Source organism: Leptinotarsa decemlineata, unplaced genomic scaffold, assembly GCF_025532065.1.
Source record: "Leptinotarsa decemlineata unplaced genomic scaffold, Ldec_3_MD MMD2_P_RNA_scaffold_14, whole genome shotgun sequence".
Lineage (NCBI taxonomy): Eukaryota > Metazoa > Arthropoda > Insecta > Coleoptera > Chrysomelidae > Leptinotarsa > Leptinotarsa decemlineata.
In genome coordinates, this window is record NW_027412528.1 from 187,162 (window position 1) to 202,429 (window position 15,268).

Sequence of the window (15,268 nt, forward strand, 5' to 3'; positions counted from 1 at the left end):
TTCGTTTCCTTCAAATTTTGAAACATTTTAGAAACTTTAGGTACATTTTTCAGTTCCTTCTATGGGAATACACAAGGAAGATGAATGTAGTCTTTCTCTTTCTCACAGTACGGTGAAAATTGGTAGTTTTTGTAAAATCGAATTCCATCAAATTCCCGAAAGTACTGTAGATATCAACACTTTCTACAAAGAATAAATTTTGTTTGCCTCAAAGGGTTCTGGAAAAATTGTCAATTCTTTTCTCATTACTATTGTTTGGGAATCATTTAAGAAACTTTTCAGGTACCTACCATACCATTTTGAATGTATTACATAATATTTTACGGATTATAGAAATACAATGAAATTAACTAGAATTTGTAAGTCCCCGGTAGTATAGTGGTCAGTATCCCCGCCTGTCACGCGGGAGACCGGGGTTCGATTCCCCGCCGAGGAGTATATTTTTTTATTTTTATTAAATTTTCAGATGGATAAATTTTGGAAGAAATCGAAAAATAAAAACAATTTCCCATCCTTCAAATTTTGAAACATTTTCGAACCATTCCGTAATATTTTTTGGTTCCGTCTATGAAAGTATAAAAGGAAGTTGAATGTAGTTTTTCTCTCTTCTATAATGCGGTAAAGATTGATGATTGACAAGGAAGTTAAATACAGATTTTCTCTTTCCAAAAGTACAATAAAAATTTATGATTTTTCCAAAATCTAGTTTTTAATATCTCCGAAACTACTGCAGAAATCAAAATTCTCCACAAAGAACAAATTTTGTTTGCCTCAAAAATTCTACATAAATCATCAAATTTTTTCGTTATTATTATTGTTTGGGAATCATTTAAGAAACTTTTTAGGTTCCATACCATTTTTAATGTATTACATAACTCATTACGGATTATAGGAATACAATAAAATTAACTAGAATTTTTAAGTCCCCGGTAGTATAGTGGTCAGTATCCCCGCCTGTCACGCGGGAGACCGGGGTTCGATTCCCCGCCGAGGAGGATATTTTTTATCATTATAATTTTTGAAATAAATCGAAAAATGGAAACGATTTTCTGTCCTTCAAATTTTGAAACATTTCAGAAACTTTCGCTGTTTTTTTCAGTTCCTTCTAAGAAAGAACATAAGGAATATATGGTAAAAATTGATGATTTTTGTAAAATCGAAGATATCAACATTTACTACAAAGAATAAATTTTAGTTGCCTAGAAGACTTCTGGAAAAATTGCAATTTTTTTTTATTATTATTGTTTGAGAATCATTTGAAAAACGTTTCAGGTTACATAGCATTTTCAATGTATTACATAACAGAATAGTTATAATATGAATACAATGGAATTATTGAAACTTTTCAAGTCCCCGGTAGTATGGTATCGCCGCCCGTCACGCGGGAGACCGGGGTTCGATTCCCCGCCGAATAGGATATATTTTATTTTTATTAGGTTTGCAGATGTATGAATTTTGAAAGAAATCGAAAAATAAAAACATTTCATTATCCTTCAAATTTTAAAACATTTTCGAACCATTCCGTAACATTTTCCGGTTCCTTCTATGAACGTACAAATGGAAGATGAATGTAGTTTTTCTCTTTCAACTACTGCAGAAATCAAAACTCTCCACAAAGAATAAATTTTGTTTGCCTCAAAAATTCTACAAAAGTTGTCAATTTTGTTCATTATTATTATCATTGTTTGGGAATCATTTAAGGAATTTTTCAGGTTCCATACCATTTTGAATGTATTACATAACGTAATACTTATACTACGAATACAATCAAATTACTAAAATTGTTTGAGTCCCCAGTAGTATAGTGGTCAGTATCCCCGCCTGTCACGCGGGAGACCGGGGTTCGATTCCCCGCCGAGGAGGATATTTTTCAGCTATAATATCCCAAGGACACTGATAACTAACGAAATAATTTTATCACAGTTTTCGAAAGCACGTTATTTGGTAACATCCCGACGCCGAAGGCGGAGGGATGTTACCTAAAATAACGTGCTTGAGGAAGTTGTGATAAAATTATGAGTTATTTATCAATGTTCGAGGGATATTCGGTGAGAAAATTTTTTGCAATTCGAACAAAATTATTTATTGAACACACAGTTATTAAAAGAACAATTCGTATAATGATATTCCGTTTATCTTGCTGTATTTGCCTCGGTTACTGCATAGGTGTTTCCACGCATACTATTGATTATTTGGTTATGATGTTCCTGATCAATCAACAACTTTATTGTGTTGGTTGCTTAGCAATGTCATGACATAAGTGATAATTACCCGTGAAAACTATCCATGGGTAGTTATCAGTGTAATGATGGTTTCATTGGTTATTTCGACACACATGACTAGAAATAGACAAATTTGATAGGATAATTTTTTTGGCAAAAAATTTTCATCATAATTTCAGAAACAAATCTAAAAATGGAAACAATTTCCTTTCCTTCAAATTTTGAAACATTTTAGAAACTTTCGTTGCTATGAAAGAACATAAAGAAGATGAATGTAGTTTTTCTCTTTCTCATAATAGATATGGTAAAAATTGATGATTTTTGTAAAATCGAATTCCATCAAATTCCCGAATTTACAGGAAATATCAACATTTTCTAGAAAGAATAAATTTTGTTTGCCTAAAAGAGTTCTGGAGAAATTGTCAATTTTATTCTTATTACTATTGTTTGGGAATCATTTGAGAAACTTTTCAGGTTCCATAGCATTTTTAATGTATTACATTACATGAATATTGATTATAGGAATACTATAAAATGAACTAGAATTTGTAAGTCCCCGGTAGTATAGTGGTCAGTATCCCCGCCTGTCACGTGGGAGACCGGGGTTCGATTCCCCGCCGAGGAGTATATTTTTTATTTTTATTTCATTATCAGATGTATAAATTCCGAAAGAAATCTAAAAATAAAAACAATTTCCTATCCTTAAAATTTTGAAACATTTTCAAACCATTCCATAACATTTTTTGGTTCCTTCTATGAGAGTACAAAAGGAAGATGAATGTAGTTTTTCTCTTTTCTATAGTGCGGTGAAGACTGATGATTGACAAGGACTTCAAATACAGTTTTTCTTTTTCCAAAACTACAATAAAAATTATGATTTTTTCAAAATTGAGTTTTTCATATCTTCGAGTCTACTGCAGAAATCAAAATTATCTATAAAAAACAAATTTTGTTTCCCTCTAAAATTCTGCAAGAATTATCAAATTTTTCGTTATTATTATTTTTTGGGAATCATTTAAGAAACTTTTCAGGTTCCATACCATTTTTAATGTATTACATAGCATAATACTTATTATACGAATACAATGAAATCAACTAGAAATCGAACAATAGGAACAATTTCCTTACCTTCAAATTTTGAAACATTTTCGAACCATTCCGGAACATTTTTTGGCTTCTTCTATGAAAGTACGAAAAGAAGATTAATGTAGTTTTATCTTTTCCATAGTGCGGTAAAGATTGATGATTGACAAGGACGTTAAATACAGTTTTTCTGTTTCCAAAAATACAATAAATATTGATGATTTTTCCGAAATCTAGTTTTTTTTTGCGAAACTACTACAGAAATCAAAATAAAATTCTCTACAAAGAACAAATCCCCGGTAGTATAGTGGTCATTATCCCCGCCGGTGAGATTTTTTTGAATGAATCGAAACGTCTTCGTCCCAAAGAGTTCTGGAAAAATTGTAATTTTTTTTCTTATTACTGTTGTTTGGGAATCATTCGAAAAACGTTTCGAATTCCATATCATTTTTAATGTATTACATAACATAAACTTATAATACGAATACAATTAAATTATTAAAATTTTTCTAAGTCCCCGGTAGTATAGTGGTCAGTATCCCCGCCTGTAACGCGGGGTTCGATTCCCCGCCGGGAAGTGCTTTTTATATATTTATTAGATCTGCACGTTGAATGATTTTTGAAAAATAAAAAAAAAGATTTTCTCTTTGAATCATGAAACGTTTTTGAATAAGAATACAAAAAAAAGTTGAATACAGTTAAAAAATCTGCCAAAAACCAAATTTCATTGTTTGGGAATCATTCGAGGAAGTACGCTTTCCGACTATTAGGAAAATGAAACATTTTGGGGCTGTTGAACGTTTAACATAGTTTCACAGCGAATAAATGCACTGAATTAAGGTCTCAGCAGAAAATCTAGGATCCCTATATTCAATTCGGAAATATTTAGGTAGCAATGCTGGTTTCAACTCCCTATATAATAGGTACAAAAACATTTATAGAAGAACTATAAGGACTGCAAAACAACTTCATTGTATGAAAAAAATGGAAAGGTCTGCAAACAAACAAAAAGAAAGCTGGGCAGTCATCAATGACCTCAGGGAAAAAAAATATTGCTCCTACGAAAACTGACCTAAAATCTGATTGTATTAACAAATATCACTGCACTGTGGCACATAATTTATCCAAAGATATAAAATCCAATAGTAATCCCTTGACTTTTCTTAAAAACAAATCAGTTTCAGAGACGTTTTTTTTTTTCATGCCTAAAGATGTTATGGAAATTAGAAAAATTCTCAAAGAAATTGAAATTTTAAATTTGGCTGATTGCGATGACATGAGCATGAAAGTATTTACCAAGTTGCCCAACTCCGCAATCACCGCTTTGGTGGAAGCTATAAACACAAGCTTCATAATGGGTGTATTTCCGGCATGTTTAAAAACAGTAAATGTTATTCCTTTGCACAAAGGAGGCGACACTAACAATCCTGCCAACTTCAGGCCTATTTCTATGCTACCTACCCTTGCTAAAATCATCGAAAAACTTGTTAAACAAAGAATTATGATGTTTGTGAATAAGCATAATATTATTAGTAGCAGTCAGTTTGGGTTTCAGAGTATGAAAAACACGGAAGATGCTATGTTTCATCAACTGGAAAACGTGTATATCAATTTAAATAATGGTGAAATAGCAGCGGCAGTTTTTTGCGATCTTTCAAAAGCTTTCGAAAAACTAGAAGTGTATGGCTTCAGAGATATATCTTTGAAATGGTTCAGATCAAACCTGTCAGAACGTACTCAGAAAGTCAAACTCCTGGACAACATATCCCATATCCAGACAGTTGCTTGTGGTGTTCCACAAGGATCGGTTCTAGGCCCAATTCTCTTCTTGTTATATATTAACGACCTAGCGTGCATCAATATAACCGCAGAAATAACCCAATTCGCTGATGACACTACATCATTTTGGCATTGCAAGAATGAAAGAGAACTGCATGATTGGATCAGCATGGATATTATAAAAATAAAAGACTAGTGTGATGCTAATCTCTTGTCATTTAATATCTCAAAAACTAGCATCATCACCCTCAAGTGCTCCACACTAAATATCTACCTGGGTACAGAACAAAATGTCAGCAAAATTTTTGGGATTACAAATTGACGAAAATTTGGATTTTGAAGGCACATAAATAACCTGTGTGGAAAACTTTCATCAGGATGATTTGCAGTCAGAGTAACCATTCCATCGAACTGTGGATTTAAGGCTGTGGTTCTGGTCTTTCGAATGTCCAACAGTTTACATATTTCTTGGAACAGGTTGGACTCGAAATTTCTGCGCTGGTCGTAATGCAGCTCCAATGGGACCCCGAATCGACATATGCATTCCTTTATCAGGACGTCAGCGACGGTAGTAGCTTTCTGGTTGGACAGGGCATAGGCTTCTGCCCACTTGCTGAAGAAGTCCATGGCTACTAGGATGTATTTGTTCCCATGATCGGACTCTGGGAACGGGACGGCGATGTCGATGGCTATTCTCTCAAATGGACTACCCACGTTATACTGACGCATTGGAGCTTTCTGTCGTATCCGAGATCCGTTACTGGCAGCGCATACAGCACACTTTCTGCACCAGTCCTTGACGTCACTTGACAGTTGATTCAGTAAAACAGTTGTCTTACTTTCTGGAAGGTCTTTGTTACTCCCAGATGTCCTCCAGTGACCTTATCATGGATTTCTTTGAGCACCTCCCGTCGTTTGCTCCTGGGTACCACTTTCTGGCGCCTTTCTTCTCCACCGTCTTCAGACTCCAACACCCGCATCAGAACCTCATTTTCCAAGGTAAGGGAGTTCCATTGGGCCCAGTAAGACTTAACCGCTGGCAAATAACCTGCTACCTCCTGCCACGATGGTCTTCGATTACTTTTATTCCATTCGATGACTAAATCAAGATCCGGATCTTTCTTTCGATTTTCCTTGATCTAATTATCCTCCCAGTTGTCGTCTACAGTTGTAGTTCTATAAATGGCTGCTTCCTTCTCTTCTGCTCGTCGGTAATGTGAGCAGCTATCGGGACATGGTATCCGTGACAGGGCATCTGCGTTTTTTACGGGGGCTTGCTGGATACAAGCTGACGATTGCCCCTTCTCATGGAACCTCTCTAGTTTTCTTCATTTGGTGTTGGTTCTTTGAATGCTTGGACTTTTGCCACGCACATGCCCGATTTTCCCATGGTTCCAGCATCTTATTTGTTTTCTCTCAGACAAAACTCCTTTTATCATCTTTCTAATAGTGGCCTCAATATCAGCAGAACCCTGTCCATCTTCCTCCATAGTTTAAACTTTGCAACGGCCCTTGCAGGATTGTTTTACAGCCTCAAAATACAGAGCTCTTGCCAGTGCATCCACGAGATGTTTGTGACGAGCTAGTGTCAAGGCCTGCCTCATTTCTCATTCGCAAAGTCCGTTCTAGAATGCCTGAACTGCTAACCACTCAATTACATTTTCCGGTGTAGCAGGATATGCCAGACGGAACAAACAAGCTATGTCGGCTTCAAACTCCTGTAGGGATTCTCCTGATTTCTGGCAGCGGTTCTTCAGCTGTGAATGGTAAACGTGTTCTAGGTGTGCCTGTCCATACCGTAGCTCAAGATGCTTTATGAGTTGGTCATAGTCTTCCTGTTCTTGGGCCGTGAGGGTTCGCAAAATATTCGTTGCTTCTCCACGCAACGCCAGTGTTAATGCTACCGCCTTCTCTTACGCATTCCATTCATTCGCTCTGGCCGCAGATTCGAATTGTCGGCGGTAATTTACCCAAGGAGTTTTTCCCGCGAACTGGGGCGGCGTCATGGAGAGCTTTCCTGGTTCAGAACTGGCTTTGACTTCTTTCAGTTCCGGAATGAAGTTTTCGGAAACATTTTCTGTGATGTGGGCAGAATTTACGTTTTGGTTTTGCAACTTGCTAATTGTTTCCTTCATTTTGCTGATTTCTACCTCAAATACTTCTTTGATTTCATCGCCTAATTTTTCTTTCATTCTCTTCATTTCTGCCCCGATTTCATCTTTCATCTCCTCTTTGATTTCTTCTCTGATTATGTCTATCTCTGTCTTGATGGTATCTATTTTTTCTTCGAGTAGACTCGCCTTACCACAAAGTTCTTTCTTTAAGCTTTCTGCATTTTCTAGAAGCTTCTCCTCTAGGCACTTCGAATTTTGTTGAAGTTCATCTTTTAAACTCAACGAATTTTCGCGAAGCTTGTCTTCCAAACTCTTCGAATTTTCCAGAAGCTTGTCTTCTAAACTCTTCGAATTTTCTAGAAATTTGTTGAAGTCCGTCGAGTTTGCTCATTATTGAACTCAAATCACCCCCAGAGACTTCGAATACATATGTTTCGGGATCTTCTCCTGATTCAATCAAGTTATCTCACGGTCTCTTCTGGAATACTGATTTCTTTCCGGAATAATCTAGCTCTCTCTCCTCCAATTCTTGCTTCAATTAGGCGACTTTCAAGTCCACTAGGCACACTTTCCTCCAACACATTTTGTCTTTTATTGTCTATTTTCCACAAAACTGAATACGTCTATTCATTTTATTCGAGTCCGAAACACTTATTTATTTTCACAAATCTATTTTTCGCGAGAAAAGTCTATCAGTTTATGTTTTCGTAGTCCGGTACTGTCCACTTCGCGAAACACAATGAATCATCAGTCTCTCTGCGCGAAAGTTTCATAGTCAATTTCACCGTAATACAAAGATTGTCCACCAAGCGCTCACAAATTCATTTTAAAAATCCACTTCTGATCACCAATTGTCATGAATTGAAGAATTAACTGTATAAAACAAATTCAACAATACTTCACTATCACAACTAATTTATATTCAACACTTAGCAACTAACGCTTAATTTATCTTCACTGTTCAAATTCTTCGTTTACCGCTCGATTCGCTTCCTGAATACAAACTGCCATCTCGGGTTGGGACGGCAACGATCACTCCAAATCTCTCTAGTCGTTTCGGCACTCATCTAGACTTTTCGTGGCGGTTCGCAGGAAGTCATATGTTTGCTAGCTGAGATATCGGTCAGGGCCAGCTTCAGATTCGTTACGATATCCAAATTCAAAGCGATTTAAAAAATCACTGGTAATAATAAATCGAATAACTTTTTTTATATATCACTATTTTGTCAGTGAAAGAACATATGGGTATCACAACTGTTGTAGTATAATTTTCTATGTGCTATTGCAAACTTTCATTCAGAACTATTTAAGATAAATAATTTTACGTTACATTATCTATATGTGACTCCAACGGTATAGGCAGCACACGCCAAGATAGCTCTCAGGGAGCAAGAATTTTTCCGACTTACCTGATACTTATCGTTATATTATGACCAAAATTACACAAAACCCTCATGAATTGTATTCTATATGTTATTCTGATATATAAGCTGTATTTATGTAAAGTTTAATCTAAATCATTTCATTCGTTTAGGCGTGAAAGAGCCCTAAACACATACATACATACATCCATCCTCACAAACGTTCACGTTTATATTAGTATAGATGAAATTTCTCAATATATGACTTCGGCGTACCTATTGAAACTACTAAACTCGAGGTATAACCTTTAAAAAACAAAATATAGAAAATTCCCTACTAAAAACTGCAAATATCTGAGGAAGGAATGAATAAAACACTTCTTTTCAGTTTTTTAAAAGCTACTTCAGCTCAGGAAGTATTTTTCAAAAACAAAATCTCACTTTGAGTTGAAAGGATATAACGATTTGTGGTAAATGATATTTCAGGAGTATTGGTAAAAAACAATTGCTGAAGACTTAATATCATAATAGGTTTCATAATAAAGTCGCAATGTAATGATAGGCTATTTTTATCATCCGTAAATAGAAATGATTTATTTTGATTCAACACCACAATCCATTAATAACATTTGAACAAACAGATTTACGGAGAAGATTTGGTTTCCATACTTGGAATAACTGAATTCTGTTTTCTGAGTTCAACTAACACTAATCGCTTTCTCATCGAATCTCCTTCCGTTCTGGCATGATTCCTGCTGCATTATTCTGTGATGATACAAATTCACTTCCAATGAACAATATTGAATAATGGTCCATTGTTATGGTAGCGTTCGAGTGGCCAGCGGAAAATGATTGATTCGGGTTGTGATTATCGTGTTCCAAGAGCATTGATGATCTTGCATAAATTTCATCAATAATATGTGAATTCGGATATGTCAGAGATTCAGTAAGATAATTTTCATTAGTCACCAAGAATACTTCGCAAAACAGTATGTTCATGATTTCCCGACGAAATTGAAATAGATGAAAATGTTAAAAATCCCTGAGACACGTAAGTAAACTTGACATTATGAAAAGACTAAATTCAATACAACTATTTCTATGAATACTACTTTTCAAAATAAATTAGGATTTTCAACAACCAACATCAATGAAATGGATTATACGAGAATTATGGAAAGAATATGCATTTCGTAGACGGAAGTATTCTATACCATTTGTGGAAGTCCTCCTGAACGTGTGTGTATATCCATACCGAAAGTATGTTTGACTCGGAGTTCACTTATGGAATTTTTGAGATACTGGGCATAGAAAGCCTTATCACGTTAATGCTGATCTTTTCCGTGATGTACCACCTAGTTCTAGATATTCATGGGATAGATTACGGACTATGAAATAACCAAAGGATCCAATTCTGAGTCTACAGAGTAGATATGCGGTGTCCTTCCTATGATATTGGCACAAGTTCTTCCACTCCTGATCATGGTAACAAATGTAGGAGGCTAGGTGGGGTACCCAGGAAGCGACTTGTTATCTATTCGAAACGTTATGAATTTTTCCTTGCACCAAATTTTTGAGCAACAGAAACATTATTTGCATCAAGTTAAAAAACAGGCAGGTAGGACATAGCTGACTCAGATTACCTCAGGTGGAGAGGTCGCAACTTGAACATCCGACAACTTATATATCGACGAAATCTCTTCAGTATGCCATTATGACTTACTGAAGCATATAACCTTTTTCCAGAGTGAGGCATAGCATAACACATTTTTCCAGAATGAAATCCACAGGTACGATTTTGGTGCTGCATTTTTCGCCTGGGCGACTATTGGTTCCCTACGACCAGATCAGGAGAAAGTCTCCTGGTTGGTGGGTGCAGTTAGTATCTTGTAGTCATGGAAAAGCTTCTTCTTCAAATGCCTCACAGGAGTTTGATATCCAAGTCACACGTGTGACCACCAATCAGCTTCTCACTAGATTGAGGATTGTGTACCAAATTCTGTCATAAACCTCGGAGCCGGTTATTCTTCATAAAGAAATGTAGGCCCTGGGAGCAGAGCACATATTGGGTGCCCGCCTCGCTGCAAATCGGATTCGGTTTTCAGCATTTGTCAGAGTCCCCTTCTTGTCAGCTGTAATGAAAGATCACTTGACAAATGAAATATTCGGCTTCATTTATTAGCAGGATTTATTGGTTATCTAGTTTATGAAGAGGTATGAACCACAACAAACTCTCGCGGGTTGCAGTGGAGAATCAAATAGGCCCTCTTACTTTGGACCTACCTGCCTTGGGGTGGAACAACGGCACTGCCAAGAGGCCCTCTTATTTTGGACCTACCTGCCTTGGGGTGGAACAACGGCACTGCCAAGAGGTGATGACAGTTAGGAAATCTTCAATGCAACTAAATAAGCTATTGCATTCTGAATCCTACCTAGGAAACCGTAGAAGTGGGAGTTTCGAGTGTCCATATAACATGCCGTTTAGGCTAAAACCTGTAAACACGCCAGAAATTCGGATCCTCTCCTTTGTATGATACTTGACCATGCATTCATAGGTATTGGAGTGTTCACAAAAAAAACTCAATCAAAAATCGAATAGATTAATTAACTTCCGTGGATACATAAGGATAAACCGAAGCCTCTTTGAGGACAATGAAGACCTTGGCTCGAGCAAGAACCTGACCTCATGTTGAGTGGGCTGATGTCGAAAAATCAAGATGGTGTTTCAACACCTTCTTTCATTGTAAGGCCTACTGCGAGTTGACTGAGACCCAAGAGCATTACCTGTAGGCATGTCCAGCATATGTGATTTCAGTCTATATCTACCGACGGTATTGATAAAACACCATGCATGCCATACTTTACGGGAATACAAGCTAATGTATTTCATCTCGATCATCACTTTCAGATTATATTCAACATGTAGTTTTCCACTCCAAAAAGAGGGAAGAAATATCGAGATTCACTTTTCGATCTATGCAGACTCTACCCATATCACTCCGATAAATTGTTTTTGCTGATCATAGGAGAATTTTGTGCCAGGAGTTTTCAGCTCCTGGCGAGACGAATATCGTCAGAAAAGAGGAGAAAAAACGGATGAAATATCGAGATTTTCTCTTCTAACTCCGCAGACTCTATCCAGATCACTCTGTCAAGATGGTTGTTCTGATTATTGGAGTCCTTCGTAGAATGATGCCCTCTCTACTCTCGAATCTTAAAATCGTACCGGCTTGCCACACTAAGACAGAAATCTTAGCCAGACAGATGCAGTAGACTGTCATTCTTTGCTCACTGCGCTTGCTCGGGGCACATGATTGTCGGACCCAGTGATCACTTACCCCACGTTGACGAAAGTTGTCAAGTTGTCGTTGGTTGATAATGATGGCGCGCCTCCCGAATATATATCGGAGCTTCTAGGGATTGGGCCTGACCAGCGTATACTTCGGAAAAAAAAATTATATATGCTTTTATTGAAAGGTTACTCAGTACCAGAGAGACTAATCTAACCTAACAAATGGCAGAATTGAACGTCTGCGCATGATAACTCAAGGCAGAAATCGCTCTTCCATCTAACCATCTTTCATCAGAACATAGAGGCTTGCCTTAAAATGAGAGGAATCTCAGCTGAACAAATACATCATTGTTGCGCTACGTCTTCTCAGAGCACATGATTCTTGGAAAAAGTGATCACTTACTCCACGGTTGCGCGAGATCATTACTGGTTGATATTCTTTCGTAATAATATGGTCCCTTCTGAATTTCCACGTTCCACTTCTCAAAGAAGGTCCTTGGATCATCATTCACAAAGCCCATGTTTTAAATATGTATGTATATATTATGTAGATATTTTTAACCTACTCACTTTCAAAATGTTTCTATTCAATCCATCTCAAATACTGATCTCACACTAGAAGTGCAATGCCTCTATTCACTTTCCTCCAACTAAGATTGCGTCAACTATATGCTCTCAATTTATTGAATGATATATATATATATATATATATATATATATATATATATATATATATATATATATATATATATATATATATATATATATATGGTGTGTGAGAGCAGTGTTTATATTTAATTGTTTTATATTCAATTCTACGCCAGAGGTTCTTCTTTTTAGCTCTTATTTTTTGTTTTAATTCAAGATTTATGTAAATTATTTTCAGGGAAACAACTCAGCATTTTCCCTCGAACTCATAGACATATCTGAGGTATTTTCTATAGAACCTAAAACCGCAATCGGATTCACTCCAGTAACCATACGAGTAGCGAACAGCTCTCTAGACTATGAGAACCCTAATCAGAGAAAATTCATAATCTTGGCAGTTGCGAGAGAACTTTACACCAACGAAAAGCTTTCCTCTACTGCCACTGTAACCATCACAGTGGCCGATATAAACGACAATGCCCCAATATACGATCAAGAAAGTTACACGGCTAGTATATCGGAAGTTGCTACGCCAGGTACTCTAGTTGCAACGATCGTAGCTAAGGACAGAGACAGTGGAAGGTTTGGCGAGAATGGTATTATCTATAAGTTAGGAGGAAGCGGAGCAGATAAATTTACTGTTAATGCTCGAACGGGTACTGTTACTGTGGCATTTTGTGAACAACCTGGAAAACCGCCTTGTCTCGATTATGAGTCGAAGTCAGAATATCAACTACAGTTTATGGTGAGTCAATGAAATGAAATATGCAGAGTAATCAATTTTCATACTGCTTGTCGAAATTATTTTAATCGATTGCGATTGATAAATTCACAATCATAAAATTTCTTTCAGGCTACCGACGATGATGGAAAGGGGCAGACTTCAACGGTCCTTCTCAAAATCTCTTTAACAGATAGTAACGACAATGCTCCAGACTTCACACAATCGGTATACAGAGCTTTCATCAATGAGGGAACAACAAAATTCAATCCGGATCTTATTGTGGAAGCTGTAGATGCTGACAAAACATCCCACGTAACTTATTCAATAATTTCTGGAAATGATGAAGGATTATTTGGGATAATACCAACAACAGGAGTAATACGGATAATGAATAACAAAGGCTTGAATGTAACTAATGACACAGACAATATCGTCACACTGACAGTAATGGTAATTATTATATACTCCATTTTATTTATATATATATATATATATATATATATATATATATATATATATATATATATATATATATATATATATATATATATATATATTATCATGCCACATGTTATTTTTATGCTCTTTTTGCAGCTATTTTTATCAAGTACTTTCTTGGTGTTTCTCCTTTTGTCTTTAATCGAGGACCGCCTGCCCGGTACTGACGATGCCCAATAGGCTGAAACAGATGTCTACCGCTGGCTCTTGAATTTAAATCAATATGGGAATGATCAAAAAGTACTATCTATTATTTTTTGATTTTCATGGAATTATTTTCCAGCAGCTTGACTGCATTAATCTTTCTAGATTTCATATATATATATATATATATATATATATATATATATATATATATATATATATATATATATATATATATATATATATATATATATATATATATATATAACAATGTAGGTTTTCACGGATGGTAGAATATGATGTGTTGTTTTTCCGGGTGTTCATCCGTTGTGTACTATTCGATAGTCGACGTTTCGCCATCATCTCAGATGCCATTATCAAGACGAGTTACTGCTTCGCTTCGAGAGGTGTAACTGATGTTAGGTTCTTCTTGTGGTGTTTTTATATGGTTTCGCTTGCGTAAGTTGTATGGATTTGTTACCTGTTTTTCCACCTGAGGGTTGTTGATGGCTTTTGGCGGTTCTCCTACCTGTTTTTCTACCTGAGGGTTGTTAATGGCTTCTGGCGGTTCTCCTACCTGCGATGGTTCATTATCAATTTGTGGTTGTCTTTGGTGGTTGTTTTTAATTATTGTTTTCCAAATCCTTGGGATGTTTAGTGAGTCATCCCTATTGTTGATGAGGCCTTGCTTTTCGATTTCGATAGCTTCCCTGATTTGTCGAATTCTTGGGTTTTGCACCTGTGCTATCTGTTTTGTGGACTCAAAATTAATCTTGTGACATGTTTGTAGATGGTGTTGAAAGAGGGCAGAGGAGGTTTGTTTTGTTCTTATCGAGTTTTTGTGCTCCTGGGTTCTGGCAGATATATGTCTGTTAGTCTGACCGATATATTGTTGACCACAGTTCCTCCGATGGGAGGAACCCATCGGAGCTCCCTCTACCTGTTTATAGATCTGGTTGTCAAATATGAAATATGTGTTTTTAAGGCAGTGCTCTCCTAGATCCGTGACATGTTGCGGAAAGCTATGATCAGTTCTAATGGTGGCTAGGGCTTCGTTTATGGGTATACTCGGGTAGAGGGATTTTATGTCTAGGCTGGCAAGGATGTCGGTGTCGTTTAGTTTGATGTTTTTAATGATGTTCACCAAGTACTCTGAGTTTCTCACATAAGATTCTGCCAGCTCCGTCTTTGGTTGCATGATTTTGGATAAGTATTTCTCTAGATTTTGTGTCGGTGAGTTGATGGCACTCACTATTGGTCTTAGTGGAACGTCCGTCTTGTGAATTTTTGGAAGGCCATACAACTTCGGGCATTTGCTGGACTTTTCTCGAGGTATGGTTTTCTGCTCGATTTCCCGACCTAGCTTGAAAGACTGGATTTTGGCCTTTGTGGTTTTCTCTAAA

General features: G+C 36.5%; 1 protein-coding gene and 3 non-coding genes across 4 annotated transcripts in view; all 4 read left to right on the forward strand.

The window, feature by feature from the left end:
* The window catches only part of Cad87A (Cadherin 87A), a 106,170-nt gene that overhangs the window by 63,737 nt on the left and 27,165 nt on the right, over positions 1–15,268 (forward strand). Inside the window, exons 7-8 of the mRNA XM_074176224.1 lie at positions 12,738–13,244; positions 13,353–13,673. Of these exons, the coding sequence (XP_074032325.1) occupies positions 12,738–13,244; positions 13,353–13,673 (828 nt within the window). The remainder of the gene's footprint in view (positions 1–12,737; positions 13,245–13,352; positions 13,674–15,268) is intronic.
* TRNAD-GUC (transfer RNA aspartic acid (anticodon GUC)) lies at positions 365–436 on the forward strand. The gene has a single exon. It is a non-coding gene; the product is annotated as a tRNA-Asp (tRNA).
* Positions 924–995, forward strand: TRNAD-GUC (transfer RNA aspartic acid (anticodon GUC)). Its single transcript has one exon. It is a non-coding gene; the product is annotated as a tRNA-Asp (tRNA).
* On the forward strand, positions 2,776–2,847 carry TRNAD-GUC (transfer RNA aspartic acid (anticodon GUC)). The gene has a single exon. It is a non-coding gene; the product is annotated as a tRNA-Asp (tRNA).